The 16,933-nt window shown below is 39.2% G+C and overlaps 1 protein-coding gene across 1 annotated transcript in view; it reads right to left on the bottom strand.

The window, feature by feature from the left end:
- Positions 1-314: 314 nt before the first annotated feature.
- The window catches only part of LOC105489235 (uncharacterized), a 70,497-nt gene continuing 53,878 nt past the window's right edge, over positions 315-16,933 (bottom strand). The window contains exons 4-6 of the mRNA XM_071099251.1: positions 12,595-12,761; positions 8,517-8,591; positions 315-3,858 (exon numbers count right to left, since the gene is read on the bottom strand). Of these exons, the coding sequence (XP_070955352.1) occupies positions 8,519-8,591; positions 12,595-12,761 (240 nt within the window). The 3' untranslated portion in view covers positions 315-3,858; positions 8,517-8,518. The remainder of the gene's footprint in view (positions 3,859-8,516; positions 8,592-12,594; positions 12,762-16,933) is intronic.

Genomic DNA, 16,933 nt, shown 5'->3' with positions numbered 1-16,933 from the left:
CCTGTAATCCCAGCACTTTGGGAGGCCAAGACAGGTGGATCACGAGGTCAGGAGTTTAAGACAAGCCTAGCCTAGCCAAGATGGTGAAACCCCTTCTCTACTAAAAATACAAAAATTAGCCAGGCATGGTGGTGGGTGTCTGTAGTCCTAGCTACTCAGGAGGCTGAGGCAGAGAATTGCTTGAATCTGGGAGGCAGAGGTTGCAGTGAGCTGAGACTGCACTACTGCACTCCAGTCTGGGTGACAGAGTGAGAGACCATCACAAAAAAAAAAAAAAAAAAAAAAGTAAGCTGGTTAAAACAGTGACTGGCATATTTAAGTGGTTTATTTTACTTGATTCTCACATAAGCCCTAGAAAATCTGCATGACTGTCATTCCAGTTTTACAGATGGGGAAAATGAGGGTTGGCAAGATTAAGTCACTTGCTAGTGGTCATAGAGCCATTGTTCATATGCAGGGATCATGCTTTTAACCACTTGGCTATATTGCCTAATCAACACCAACATGACTACGCCCTTACAATAGAAACCCAGACACATGTAAGTGGGAAATAATCCACACAATTATATAATAATATATACTATGAACAACTGTAGACAGCACTTTTCCCAGGGCGATCTAGGCACCTTTCTACAAAAGTAAGAAGGAGAGCTTAATGCTGATGATGGCTGTCATCTTCCATAACTCCCTTAAAAAAACCAAAGTCTGCTTGGAGACCTCCCTCTAATATTCAGCTACTCTAGCAATTCCTTATGTAACCTAATCAGATCACTTGAATCCTGGCACCCCAGCCAGATGACTCTCAGCTGAGCCAATATCAAAAAAAAATTGTGTTTTAATGATGCCACCCTCTCATGGGACTTGTCCTGGTATTTGGGCCTGGAGGGAAGTCTCTTCCTATAGGCATTGAATTCAACTGTCTTTGGTGGCACAGCCACCATAGTGAAGGTGTCATATTCTGCACTGCAGTGGACACTTAATGCCTTCTCTCAAAGCATCCCCCATGTGAACTGCCATTGTCACTCATGGGTCTTTCTATTAAAATTCTACCTATCTTTCAAGGACTGAGACAATGCCCACTTCTCTTCTTTCTAGAATGGTATGTGGTATGTATATGTATACCACATACTGCCATTTTTCTGAATATAAACCACTTTAGAGTAGGGTCAGCACTGATAGGAGAGGTGAAATGGATTTGCTGTTGTTGATTTGGGGCTGAAAATCTTATTTTACAATTATTTACTTATACATTTATTTATTTTTGAAACAGAGTCTCACTCTGTCACCCAGGCTGGAGTGCGCTGGTACTATCTCAGCTCCTGCAAATTCTGCCTCCCAGGCTCAAGAGATCCTCCGACCTCAGCCTCCTGAGTAGCTGAGACCACAGAAGCGTGCCATCATGCTTGGTTAATTTTTGTATTTTTGGTATAGATGGGGCTTCACCATGCTTCACCTGTCACCTGGGCTGGTCTCAAACTCCTAAGCTCGAGCGATCCTCCCACCTTGGCCTCCCAGAGTGCTGGGATTATAGGTGTGAGCCACCGCACCTGGCCTACTTATTTATTTATTACCAACTTCTTTGTACTCCCCATAGCACAGCACAGAACACAGGAGTTGCTATTAATAATTAGTTCAAAGCAATTTAATTCATGAGCCATGTCCTCAGGGAGCTTCTATTCTATTCAGGAGGCCAGTCATAGATTCTGGAAAAGTTAAAGATTGAACTTAAACATGAATACAAGAACTGGCACAGAGCATTACAGCATTGCCCCTACAACAGTCAATCAGGAGTGCAGAATAAGAGAAAGGAGTCCTTTCGACAATTTAGAAGGGTACAGGGGAGGAGTGGACCTAACCTTCATCCCTAGCAGTGAGTCAGTTTGCACAGAGAGGGTGTGACAGCTTACCAGGAATTGATGGTAAGAAGATCAGACCAGATAAATGGCTAAGATCTTTCCCATCTGAGAGCCTCTCATTCTGTGGACCAGACCTAAACTAAAGGATTCAGTACCAAATTGTGTCTCTGAGGTGGATTTTTTCACAAAGTTTGAAATTTGACATTTGGGACACGTATCTAGCAGATGCAGATTTTTACCAGGTTGTGCTGTTGATTCCAAAAAATTCACCAGTAGATGTTAAAATCTTGAGCCAAATAACTTATCTGAGAGGAATGTTGTAGTAAGACTTCTCAATAACTTAGTTCTTAGGGTACAGGAATTTGCCTGATCCTTTTCTGAGAACAGGTTGGCACTGAGGGAGGACAGTAATAACTGGTCATTATTAAGTGCCTGCTGGGAAGTAGCACTTTTTAAAAATTAATTGACACTATTTTATTTAATCCTCACAACAACTCTATCAAGTAGCACTATTATTATTCCCATTTTTCAGATAATGGAATTAAATGAGAAATTAAATGATTAGTAAGCAGTGGAGATGGAATTCATGTACAAATGTCTATCTCCAGAGCCTAAACACTTGTCTCTAAGTTACATTGAATGAAAAGCATTGAACAACCACCACCACCATTGAGCATTTGTTATGTCTCAGGCTCTGTGCCAGGCATTTTATGTATATTATCTGTGGTTCTTACAACCCTATAAAGTAGAAATTATGTTCACTTGTAATAAACAGGAAACCCAGGTAAGTAATTTGCTAGCAAATGTTCCTTTTAGGATGCACGACCAGATGCTTTGGTGCCAAAGCCTTAATATTCAAATTCTAAATTTGCAATTTACTTTCTGTGGCCTTAAGCATGTTCCTCCTTTAATAAACTTCAGTTTTTCTTATCTTTTGAAAAAGAAGGGACAAATATTCCTACCATATACAGTCACTGTATATGTAAATTAACTTAACTTGGAAAGGTGAATGTGTCTAACAAAATGCCTAGTGTAGAATGACTGTTTAGTAAATGCCATTGAATCATGGAGATAGAGGTTTCAGAAGGGGCAGTACCTCTGAAAGGAAAAGATATCACAAGGAAAAAGATAACATAGAAATCATAGAGGAAGTCAGGAACTACCTCAGGTCTGCCAGGAACCAGAAAAACTGAAGCCACAAATATATTGACCTAACAGACCTTTAGTGACCTCAATAAGCAAAACATGGTTCTAGAATTACTCAGAAGAACAAAAAATATCTTACAGGCTCCCAAAACCTTGAAACAGTAAATATGCTGGGTTCATTAACACTAGAATTTAATACTTTTCTACAATTTCAGGTTTACATTTCAGCATTCCTGGTGTCAATCATGTACTGTAATTAAATAGTGTGATAACGCTGAGATTACATAGGCTAGAAATAAATGTGGGTCTTCGGTGAATGATCCAAATCTGATATAGTTGAAAGGTACGAGAAGGCATTGAGATCTTAGGGCATGGAGCCCCTCTTCAGCTTTAAGGAAAATCTGCCCAAGTCAGCAGAAACAGAAAGTTTACCATCTGCTTGTTGGCTTCTGACATGGTTATTTCAGTTCAATTCCAAAAGGAACGTTGTTTTCAATAAAATTATTTATAGAGTATCTCAAAATTATTTTTATTTGTGAATAAATAAAACAAGATGTTATTTAGCAAAATTTAGCCCATTGGTTTCAAATACTGTGTCCCATCTTTCTGCAAGCAATACAATCTGGGGACAATAACAATCCTTGGATTTGGAGACCAAGGACATGCAACAGGGCACTTCAACTTTTCCAAATGTCCCAGACTGCCATTCCTGTGGAAGTAGGATGCATAGGGCATACAGCAAATGTAGCCAGAGAACTGGAATAAGTCTGGAACAAGTGGCTTGAGGCAGACCTTCAATCCTACTGAGTTCCATGGTGTGGATGAGTCACACATGCTTCACAAATTGAAAGTATTGCTGCAATGGAAGAGGATGGCTTTTTGTAACCAAAGTCAGGTAACGCAAATCCAGATGCAATGTGTATGCTTCGGGTATTCAGATTACAGGTAGACATTCACAGGAGGACCACGTGAAACAAGCTTCAAGCTCAGAAATCCCTCACAGTTCTGTAGACAGTGCCTTCAGTGTATCACCTTGTACCCACCACAGGTTGCAGATCTCCTTTCTTGACAGGGTTATACAGAATGACTAACTTTATTTTCCAGAACAGGCCAATATCCACTTCTGGAAATAGTTAACCTGAGGGAAATGTGTGTAAGGTGACTGTTTGCAGAAGGTATAGCCTGGGTATACTTGTGTTGGTATGGATTGTCTGTGAATTCTTTGCAGGTGTTTTGTTCCTGGATCCTTACAAAAGCTACATGCAGGCAACAGTTCATGGATACTGGCCTATGGCTATTCTTCCACTATCATACACAGAACTTCATCTTACACAACCAGCGGTTTTCCTAAGGAAGATTAATTCATAATAAATTTGTTTCTGATACTGAAACATCTGAACTACTTGAACACCGTTATTTTATCCTTGACTATACCTTATTCTTATAATTCAGACTTACTTCAAAGGTTCATTTGCACTCAAGCCTTTTGTTCTTAGAATAAATACAGTCATGCATCACTTAATGACAGACATATATTGTGAGAAATGTGTTGTGCGGTTATTTCTTCCTTGTGGGAAAAGCATCAAGTGTACTTAAACAAACCTAGATGGTATAGCCTATATCTAGGCTATATGCTATAGCCCATTGCTCCCAGGCTACAAGCCTGTACAGCATGTTACTAAAGTGAATACTCCAGGCAATTGTAACACAATGTTAAGTATTTGTGTCTAAACATTCCTAAGGAAACAAATATGGTATTATAATCTTATAGGGCCACCATTGTATATGCAGTCTGTCATTGGACTGAAATGTCAATGTGTTCCATGATGGTGCTCCTATTACAGAAGAATGTTAAAATTAATTCTGAATGCTGCTGTTAGACATCAGTCTTTATGTCCATGTTTCTTCAGCCATTTGGTAAATTCCTGATGAAAAACAAATGAGAACACCACTCTCTGAGTTTTTGTATGTATATAGTACTTTGCCACAACCTTTATACTTGAAGATCAGTGTGGTTGGGCATCAATTCCATTGCTTATTATTTATGTCCTTGAGTATTCTAAATACGTTTCTTCATCGTCTTCAGGTTAAAGTGCTGTTTTTGAAAAGACTGATGACAAACTGATTTTTTTTTAAATACGTTTCTTCATTGTCTTCAGGTTAAAGTGCTGTTTTTGAAAAGACTGATGACAAACTGATTTTTTTCCCCCTCTCTTGTGAATGCCAGTATCTACATCTGGGTGCTCATAAAGAAGTCTTTTCTTAAATTTTCAAGCCAGTTTGGCCACTGTGAATTGATTTTCTCAGTAATAGCATGCCCTTTTCCAGTGTATATTTTTTATTTACTTTTATTTCAGGAAAGCTTGATTGAATTATAGTTTTTAATATTAATTAATATTAATTATTTTCCATACTTCAGTTTCTTCTTTGAAACGTCTTTGAAAACTCCTATTATACACGCATTGGATCTTCCCTGTCTAGCTTCTGTGTCACTGTCTACTATAGTAGTTTGGTTAGTATGGCTCAATGCTTGGCATTTGTAGGGATATCTTTTCACTTGGTTTTGTTGTAGATATACCGTACATGGTGTTTTGGCTTTGTTATCTTACTCTGACTTTTTGTAATGGGTGGTTCCAGAGATTTAAAAACTGTTGCCTTGACACTGCCATTTCCCAGAGTCCTCTTAATACCATTTTAAATAATATAATTCTGGAAATATAACTACTAACTTTAAAAAAAACTACTGACACATGCAACATGGATTAATCTCTAAAAGAGTATATTCAGTAAAATAAAACAGACATGCAAAAAAAGCATATGCTGTATGATTTCTTTTATAAAAGGTTGATGAACAGAAAACTAATATATGCTGGTATAAACTGGAATATAGTTATTTACGTAGGAGAGGTAATTAACAGAAAAGGCCATGGGGGAACTTTCTGGGGTGATGAAAATATTGTATAACTTGATCTGGTAGTAGTTATATGGGGACATAAATGTAAAAACTTTAGCTGTACATTTTATATTTACATACTTCATTCTATGTAAATTATACCGCTGTTGAGATATAATAATTAAAATGTATTTAAAAATGTAATTCAGTGCCCCCAAAGGAATTTCAAACCACATTCTAGTTTCCTTCAACTTAGCCCAACACCTAGAACCTAATAGGGGTTCAATCAATATTTGTTAAGTGAATGAAATAAGGAACCACCCACTGAAGTTACAAATGACCTCATCTTTCACTACTATGTGTCAGCATCTTTTCCAAAATTGAATTTCTCCATCCAAAATTGATCTCACCATTAGACAATATGTTGATAATCACAAAAGGCCACAGTCATTCATTCTAATTTAGAGAATTTGGATCATGTATCTACCATATTTTAGGTACTATTTTAGGCACCACTAGGTATAAAATTATGAAGTCAACTATTCCTTGCCCTCAAGGTTTGATATGGTTTGGCTCTGTGTCCCCACCCAAATCTCACCTTGAATTGTAATAATCCCCACATGTCAAGGGTGAGACCAGGTGCAGGTAATTGGATCATGGAGGCGGTTTCCCCCATACTGTTCTCATGACAACGAGTGAGTCTCACAAGATCTGATGGCTTTCTTTATAAGCATCTGGTATTTCCCCTGCTTGCACTCACTCCATCCTGCTGCCCTGTGAAGAAGGTGTCTGCTTCTCCTTTGCCTTCCACCATGATTGTAACTTTCCTGAGGCTTCCCTAGCAATGTGGAACTGTGAGTCAATTAAACCTCCTTCTGTTATAAATTACCCAGCCTTGGATATTTCTTCACAGCAGTGTGAGAGCTGACTAATACAAGGTTCTTACAATATAGTCCAATCTTTTAAATAGTACTTAATCTATAAATCTTAAATAGGAAGATCTTCTCCTAATAGATAAGAAAAAGATGGCAAATTACAGACTTTGTAATCATTATTACCAAAAAATATTTGTCAATGCACAGCTACAAAAAAATCAGCCAAATACTAGACAACACTAGGAAGGAAATACTGAGTAAGAATGAGAATTTGAATATTAGTAGTGCTAGTTGGATGCTGGTGACAAAATACAATATTGGGAGGGGAACATTTGCTTCAATTCTCAGTGCCCCAAAGACTAGCAATTTTGGAAACAATGGAAAACAATACCCTGGACATGGTGTTCTCATGATGACTACCTTCAGCACTGGCTGGACCATCAGCCAGGTGCCTTTGCGTATTCCCATTCTTGCCTAATTAAACCAGTGACATCAGGATAAATAACAGTACATGGAGTTTTTATAAGTGTAGATTCAGAGCAAATAAATAAAAGGCAATGTTTCTTCACACAGCTAGGAATCAAAACAGGGAACTTATTGATTCAAAATGACATATTAGCTGAGATGATACCCTGTAAATTAATAGCTGGATAATATAGACTTAGACTAAAGATGTAGGAGAGGTTGTTTGATTTCTGTTCCTACCCTCTTGATGTTAGCATTGACAATCTTCAATATGCTGTTGAAGCAAAATATGCTGTTAGAGCGTATTTTGAGCTGAATGGAACATGTGTCCCACCCCGGATCCTGTGTCTTGTGCTCAGTTAACACTCCAAGGGTGACATGAGACAAGAACTCTTATGAGAATAGGAAAGGGTAAGTTAATATTATTCCTCCTCCCATCAGCTCCTAGAGCCTCTTCTGAAAGGCCAAATAAGCATCTTTTACATTCGACCATTCTCCCTGAACATTAAAGTATTCAATATGGGGATAACAAATAAGAAACATCTGTCAAAGGCAAAGGTATCTTTGGTAACTTCTCTTTTTTCTGGCTAAGGGGCAAAGTAATTTGGAAAAATGAGCCAATAGATTAACAAGGTTCTAAATCATTCTTAAGTCAGTACTGCAATTAATTTACTGTCACAAGCCACCAAAATATTTATAGCTATTTTTCAAACCTTAATGCAGATAGAAAGTAGCTTTTACAAATAGCAATTAAATACATCACTGATGTTAATTATAATAATTTGCATTAACAGAGAGGAAGTAATTTTAGATTTCCTAGCCAAAGATCACAGACTGCTGACTATGCTGTCTACTCTAGGTGAAAAGTATCACTTCAGTCATGTACCATGAGAGTCAAGTGGCTGATATGGCTTTTAGAATTTATGACTGATTAACTCAGCTAGTTACTACACTTCTAAGGAAATCAATTTTAATGATGTGACATTCACTTGAGTCAGTTAGAACTAGTCTATCTATCCAAGGAGAGAACAGACCTATGCTCTCAACTTGATTCTTCCACTTTCTAACTGTGATGAGCCTGGATACTTGACTTCAGGGAGCCTTCATCCATCAAATGGGAACAATAAGATCGTTTTAGCTTCCCCTGCATTCCTTTGATATAACTTCCAACTCTATATAACCCTCTGATTCCAACATATTCTCGCTCAAAAAACAGGGTCAGCCACCTTGAAATTCTGGCCACAAGAGATGCTGGGTGAGCTTAATGCAACAAATCCTTACCTTCATTGTGAAAGCATTTCAAAGCCATCTTCCTGTTCAGAGACAGTGTTCTGGGCTGGAAGGAATCGTTCTTTCCTAATTGAAACAATGGAGTTAATTAGTGGGAAAAAGATGCAATTCCCCAAATTAGGTTCTGGCAAGGACATTTTGATTCAGGATTGCCAAGAAATCCTTAGTGGCCACAGAAAGGCCATTTCTACACTAGCAAAGCAAAATGTACCTTGGCGAAAGCTCCACAGAGTAGTAACAATGGAGGTATTTTCTCAAAACATCAAGCTGCACACTGGAGTGTTAAGAATATAACTGCCAAAAAATATTTTGCATATATAATTCACTTAATCACAGAAATAATCTTTGCTAAAACACAAAATCACCCCCAAATAATTGTTTATTTATTCAGGATGACATAGACCATCATTACACCATGTTAGGGTTATTGGCACACTCTCATTAATAATTCTTCTTGAAAAACAAAAGTATAACCTCACTGGCCTTGATTTACAAAGGTATCTCATCTTTACAAAATGAAGAGATAAGAATATATGATTCTCAGCAGCTGTTTGGTGGTAACAATAACACTCAAGTGTGAGTTAGTGGACAGACCATGGTGACTTTTATAGTTAATACTTAATGATCTTACACTGACATCCAGAATATACAAGTAACTCAAACAAATAAACAAATCAGCAAGAAAAAAAAAAATCCCATCAAAAGTGGACAAATGACATGGATAGACATTTCTTAAAAGAAGATTTACAAATGGCCAACAAATATATGACAAAATGTTCAACATCGCTAATCATCAGGGAAATGTAAATTAAAACTACAATGAGATATGACCTTATTCCTGCAAAAATGGATATTATTAAAAAGTCAAAAAACAATAGATGTCAAGGTGGATGTGGTGAAGAGGCAGAATGTGTGCACTGCATAAGAACTGAAAGTAGATCTACCATTCAATCCAGCAATCCCACTACTGGGTATCTACCCAAAGGAAAAGAAGCCATTATATCAAAAAGACACCGGCGCACATGTGTTTATTGCAGCATAATTTACAATTGCAAAGATATGGAACCAACCCAGTGCCCATCAACCAATGAGTGAATAAAGAAAATGTGTTAAATATACACCATGGAATACTACTCAGCTGTAAAACAGAATGAAATAATGTATTTTGCAGCAACTTGGATGGAGCTGGAGGCCATTATTCTAAGTGAAGTAACTCAGGAATGGAAAACCAAATACCATATATTGTCACTTATAAGTGGGAGCTAAGCTATGAGTATGCAACGGCATACAAGTGATATAATGGGCTGTGGGGACTCAGAAGGGAGGCGGCAAGTATACATTGGATACCATGTATACTACTTGGGTGATGGGTACACTAAAATCTCAGACTTCACCACTATACAATTCATCCATGTAACCAAAAACCACTTGTACCCCAAAAGCTATTGAAATAAAAATATATATAAAAAGAAAAAAATACTTAATGATCCTACGGTATGTGCAGGCATGGTGTTAAACTTGAGAGAGAGAGAAGAGAGAAGTATTTACCTTCTATGGAATCAACCATATATTTAGAAAGACAATGTCAATAAGGAATATCATACAACAATGTATAATATACATTAGTTCATGTTATACAGACTATGAGTCAAAAATTCTCCAGCTCTTTCCCAAGTAGGAGCCCCTTTTCATTTTCTTCAAGTCTTACAATTAGCTATAGGAAAAGGAAGAAGAAAGAGCCATGGCAATGTTTCTTTCAATCAAATATACAAGGCTTTGAGCACAACCAGATTTTGGAAAATCCTGCCATGGGAACTTATGCAACAGTAAAATGGAGAATGGAAAAACTGTGAAAAGTGAGAGAGATTGGAGGAAGACTCATTGAAGTCTGGCTGTAACCAAAAGTTCCCATAACATGAAGTTTAGCCACCTAGTGTCTTGCCAAGTCCTATTTAAGGGGCCAGAAGGACCAGGAAAGACGTGATGCTTTCAAAGGCCAAGCCAGGCCAGAAGAGGTTGCCCAGCAGGCTTGAGAGCTTGCTGAGAGAGATCTAGAAAATAGATCTATTTAGAGGGAGAGATCAAGGAAAGCAACCAAGAAATGCACAGAGAAATGAGACCAAGTGAAGCTCAGCTTCAAAGGATTGGGTCACAAGGTAAGAAGTTGGCAAGACCGGAACAGGAAGTATTAAAGGCAAAGTAAGTTAGGTAATTAATTCAAAACTGAGATCCAAGCAATGGTAGGGTTTGAGAGGCCTATTCCAATCTAGTGCCCACTTTGCCGCTTCCATATGCATGTAACATTTCAAAGAATAGAGAAACATTGAAAAACCAGAAGTAGAAAGTCTGCAAAGAACAGTGGCAGAATAAAACATTTTAAAAATAAAATCAACAGCAAATGCAACCAGATTTATCTAATAGGACATTTTGCAATAAAAATCTTTTCACTATCCCAGCCAATTCTTTTCTAGTCACTTTTTTAGACTTCTTCATTGTTTTGGGCTGTTTTATGTCATTTTTATCAAAACTTATTTTCCTAACCTGCCTTCTATGAGAACTTGAATATATAGAAAACTATATGAATTATATTCCAACAATATTATCTAGGTAAAAGGACATCCAAATATAATGCAAAAAAAAATGGGCCAGATGGAGTCAGGAGGGACCTAGCACCGCTTTTGTCTCATGACATGGACCCTAGCATTTGACCTCACGATTGCCTCATTGTTCTACCATTTTCATATGCAATGACTTCATTTGATTTGTGTATTTTCTGTATATTCTCTGCAAATCATTCAACTAGCGACCAATTTCTGACTTCCACGTTATAGCCATCAGAGTATTTGACGTAACTTAGGTCATGTGGTTAACCCAATCCTACCTTCATTTTATACCTGCAAACCAGAGTCGTATGTAAGGTTCTGTGTAATGCTCAAGGACAGAACCTACAGAACAGATTAGGAGGGTTCCAGTTCATCACACCCAACTTGAAGCTATACGTCTTTTAAAACGCATTTTATAGTATTTCTAGCACCTGCAGAAAAATCATCAAATACGTCAAAAATGATTGAATTTGACAGATTTAGTGCCACTAATTAAGCTTAATATTGACTATAACTTCATCATAAAGTAAAATCACCTCTGTTTCATTTGCTTAATGTCAAGGCTCTTCAATTAAACATATATTGAACATCTACAATGTTTCAGGCCCTGCTAGGTACTGGGAGCATTAACTATGAATAAGATATTGTTGCCATCCTCAAATCATTCCCAGTCTAGCAAAGGGAGATGGATCCATAAACCCATGACTAAACTACAATGTAAGGCTATTGTTGCAGAAAGAAAAAGAGAAATATGTATATACACATATAATTCTTTAAGAACAAAAATAAGGAAGCAACTTTTAAATTCTACTGGTATCTGGATGGGAGAAGGAAAGGAAAACTACAGGGAAGGGAAGAATATCTGTCTTTTATTATTAAATTATTTTGTCATCTGACCTATCAGACTTACTCATTTCTATTTATTCCATGGACCTAAAATTCTTTATATATTACGCTATACAAGGCACTTTTAAATAAATTATCCTATTCCAAGATCACAAAAGCCTTCTGAGTAAAACAGTTGAGAGATTGTACCCATTTTGTAGATGAAACCATAAAGAACAGAGAGAGATGAACTCGAGTTTGGGAATCAAAGCAATCAAGTTTAAAATATGCCTAATTCTGCCCCTTTTTGAGTTTCCCTTGGAAAGAATGGTAAGGAGAAAAACAAAACCCCACGAGTCTAGATTCTGTGAGCTGTGAAAACAGATTCTCCTCCTCTGCCATGATCAACCATCAAACCCATCCTCACCCAGCCAGACTTCTGTTAAATGCTCGCTGCCACCCCGGGTTGTAAATTATTTAAATAATTAACAAGCGCTCTAGATGTAATGCTGTGAATGGCCTTGTGATCTGGGAAGACAGTTACACCTTTGGAGATCTTTAGCAAATAAACTGAAAACTCGGCTCTGTGAATTTTCTTTCTGCCATAATTAGCAGCAGATGGACGACTTTTATGGAGCCACCTGTCAGCAGGAAGACTCTCCTTACAGTTTCTGGTTTCTAGAAGGAGCAGGATTAAAATAGACCAGCGCCGTTTGCTTGAAGTACTCTTAAGGGCCCCAGATGTAATCGGATCTGCCGGAGACTGACAGGATTCAAGAGGCAGCCACTCCTCATGGCGCTGGCTCACCTGTGAGGCACGAGGCAAGAATAAGACAGAACATTATTTCTCAGCAAGTCTGGGCAGCCGATCATTTCCGAAAACTTGGAGAGCAAGCCGGGAGTCAGCCTGTGCTGTAACGTTCCATTTTACTAACCTTTTTATCCAATTTGAAAATACAAATAGAGCTCTTAGGGTGTAATTAGCGGCAATGACTCTTAATACCTGCTTTCCAAATTTGACCTTAATGGACATTCATTAAAATGGGTTCTGACTTCATAGCCACGTTAGCAGAAAATGGAAAAGTCCATCTATCACTGTCAGTTCCCATTTTCTGCATAATCATTCCTGGAAGAAAGAGGCCTGCAAGTGTACATGGGGGTGGTGGAATTAGCTAAAGAGGAATTTCAGAAAACGATGGCAAGAGCTGGTGTTTGAGTTTCCCTGAGGAGCTCTGGTGCCTAGAGAGAGGTGTAGTGCAGAGGCCCGGCCTGCCATCAGAGGTGTGGGTGCTCCATCTTGGCCTTGCTGTGTGAGCTGAGGGGAATCTGTGTTTTTATCACGTCTATAAAGCAAAGATAATCATACCACACCTACTGCACAAGGTTTTCTGGGGATCAACTGGAATAATGTATACAAAAGTGCCTTGAAAAGCAAACATTGCTATGTAATTGCAGAAGTTTTTTTTTTTTTTTTTTTTTTTTTTTTTTTAAGAATGACAGTATCGATGACAATGAGAAGAAGGCAATAAAACAATCATAGGTTTTGATAAGTTCACTCAGGGGAAATGAGGATGCACTGATCCTGTGCTTGCAGAATACATTTCAGATGGGTTCCTTGTATCAGTTGTAAGTGAATGAGGCATGTGTCCAATACAGGGAGGGGCTGAGGAGGGTGGGGTGGGGGGTAAGACTAAGTGAGCACCTGAACGCGGAGCAGAGACTGTGTGAGGAAGGAGAGCACTGGACAAGGAGTCCCAGGACACCAGACCCTGCCGGGCCCTGACCATCACTTATTATCATTTTAATCCTATGATTCTGTGACTTTCTGGTATCAATTAAAATAAACAATCATTGTTTTATGGAAGGGGCAAAAGGCAGGAGGGTAATCAAGGGAGTTGAGAACAAGTTGGTTTCTGTTTTAAATAGGCACTAGAAGAAGCTATTTGAGGCAGATACTAATTATGAAGCTTCAAAGTAGATTCACTTCCCTGGCCCATAGACTTCCTAATTCCTTTGTCAATGAAGAGTTTAGGCCCACAAGAACAAAAGAGTTCCCCTTGGAGTTTGAAAGAGGCAAATGTTGAGGAAATTAAAGGAAAAACAACTCTACACAGTGGGTGGGCAAGGGAAGGAGCTAAAACACTGAAAAGGAGACACAGGATTTAAATTCACCTAAAAATCTCCAGGGTGAATTTTTCATCCAATTTAATTTGGATAATTGAAGAGCCATCTGCTCTAAGTCACGCTGCCTGAACCTTATCTGATGTGAGATTTGTTTGAAGCTTCTGACCCTCGCTGCAGCCTCTCCAAATTCAGTTTCAGCCTCCGTTCACCAAGCACTTGTTATGTATCAGGCCCTGTACTAGGTGTTTCCAAGAACCTTACTGACTTTAATCTTCTTAATGAAAATACCATAAGGAAAGTATTTATAGTTCCAGTTTTACACAGGAGGAAACTGGGGCTCAAACAAAGTACTTATCCAGAACCAAAAGTTAGGATTTAAACCTAACTACCCCGAGTTGCAATCCAATTCTTTTTCCATTGCTGTATAGGTGATTGCAGCAAAACCTAGTTCTCCCTTCTAAATGACCATTGTTGAAAGCCATTTCCTGATTTGCTGACATGCAATTGTTTTCGATTGTTGCTTGGTTATTTTACCTATTTCAATGTCACTTTCTATCATTTAAGTGCAATATTACTTTGTACACATTTTGGTTATTCGGTGCTCTATGATAATTGTTGTGTCCCCTGGGCTTAGGATTAAAGCAGATATTTGTAAATGTCTGATGAAAGAATGAATGATTAGAAGAAACTTAGTCTACAACGTTGCTCAGATGTGAGGATCCCAGATATGAGACTGAGAAGAACCAGGACTCAGGTGCATTCTGGCAACTGGCCACCTGCAAGGCCCGCAGAGGGTATGCCACCGTTTTGTTTTGGGCTTCTGGCCCATCTGAGCCACGACAGAGAACAGAAACCATCACATTCACAGGGCACAGCTGAACTTACAAAAAGCCCCTGGTTTGCCTCATGTCGGTGTTCAGAAATGTGCCTTCCCAGCTCCTTGTGATGGGGGCTATGTCCTTAAGTGACATGCGTTTTTCTCCCTGTTGTAAAAATAGCTGAACTTGACATACTGTGTTCATTTCAGTTTAATGACAACTTCAGTTTACAAAAAAGTAGTGCCAACTGCAGGCTCAAACATCTTTGTTTGTGTAATGGCAGCATGTAAATGATGCCAAACACAGTCCAGAATCCTGTTCCTAAATTGATTACATTCGTTCTTGTGGAAGGAAAGAATGAAGTAGCACTTACTGAGCACCTATCATGCGTCAGGAATTTCACATGCATTTTGTCATTTAATTTGATGAGGAAGATGTTATTACCTCCATTTTAAAGATGAGAATACTGAGACCCGGAAAGGTTATCTCATTTGACCAAGGTCACTCGATGGTGAGTGGCAGATGTGGGATTCAAACCCAGATCTGCCATCACAGTGGAAGCTCCTTCCAAACCCCAAAAATCCCCCTGCGGCTCAGATGCCAAAACAGAGCCCAGACATATTGAGGAGTGATTAGGAAAGGCTGGACGGAGGAGGAAGGAGAGGAAATCGTTTCCCATAAGGTCATAGAGATCCTATGTTCAGAACCAGGAGCTATGCCAAATGGTTTAGATTCTGTGCTAACAGCTGTGTCACTTTGGAAAAGTGGCTTCACTACCCCTGGCCTTAATTAAGCTCCCCACGTGGGATGGAACAGTGTTGGTGGTGCTGAGACTTTCTCTAACTCCCTCCTTCTGCCTCCTCCTGGGAGAATATCCCTCTTTTTCAAGTAGGCGAGCTTTGGTGTCCATTGTACTTACTGCTAAATGACATTTCCATAGAAAAATGTAAAGCTTTTTTCATATCTAGCTGGCCCCTATACCATTTGCCACTAATGGACCTGAAAGTGATGGCCCTGACCAAAGGTCCAGCTTCAGCTCCACCCTTGGAAAAAGAACAGAGTAACAACAGAAGGCAGAAGGGCTGAAGAAAGGGAGGCTCCTGGCCTAGGCTGTCCTGATGAATGGAGGGAAGTGAGGGTGGCAAAGGCTGAATGAAGCTGGGCAGATCTCTTCCATTTCCCTACCCACAGCACGGGGCTCCCAGGATGGTGCCAGCCTCCTGCAGGGGCTAGGGCAAGATGATAGTCATCGTAGGATAAGAAACCTGTACTCTGCACGCTCTCATATCACACTACGCCATTCTCTCTTTCCTTTTCTTCTAGTAAAAATCCAACTTACTGTCCCAAAGTAAGGGGAGGGGAAATTTGTCCATACAAAGAAGGTGTCACCTCTGAGTTTTCTTCCTCCCTGCATCTTAGAAGATTGTGGGTGCAACTCTTTCATGATCTTCTCCAGACTTTGAAATGACATTGCATTGTATCTGCCACCATGGTTTTGGCCAACTCATATCTCTGCATTGGAAAACTTCCGCTATGCTTCCAAAAGGCAGAACAGAAAAGGTCTTGAAAAACTGGTCAGCTTCTTTCCTCCAAATCACATCTGAAGGGAATGGAGATGAGGCGTTACCTTTTCACTGGCCTTCTGCCAAGAGAAGCTGACTAAGGGAGCCATCAGATGTCTCTCTACAAAGGCTGCGCTCCAGTGGGCATACTCTCTTGCTCCCTGACGCCAAGGGCTTCTCATTCAGGAATAGCCTCCTCTGAGGAGATGCTTCCCCTGCACTACTGGAGCTTCAGGGGATCGCTCTGCCCCATGACTGGATCTCCCTTCCAGCGCACAAAGGGTGCCCGCCGCTGAGCTGCAAGAGCTGATTATTTCTTCATAAAACAGGAGATTTGTGGAGAGGCTGGTGGAGAGGCAGAGCAGGGGGAGAAAGGGAACATTTGTGAAGGGGAACATAAATAGTTAATTTGATGATGATTTAGAATGACTGTGGTTGCTGTTTGAGATAAAAAAGCTGCAGTGAGTTCAGAAAAT

The sequence above is a fragment of the Macaca nemestrina genome, chromosome 7 (assembly GCF_043159975.1).
Source record: "Macaca nemestrina isolate mMacNem1 chromosome 7, mMacNem.hap1, whole genome shotgun sequence".
Taxonomy (NCBI): Eukaryota; Metazoa; Chordata; class Mammalia; order Primates; family Cercopithecidae; genus Macaca; species Macaca nemestrina.
The sequence above is the reverse complement of the archived record's forward strand: the minus strand, read 5'-3'. Positions and strand labels throughout refer to the sequence as shown.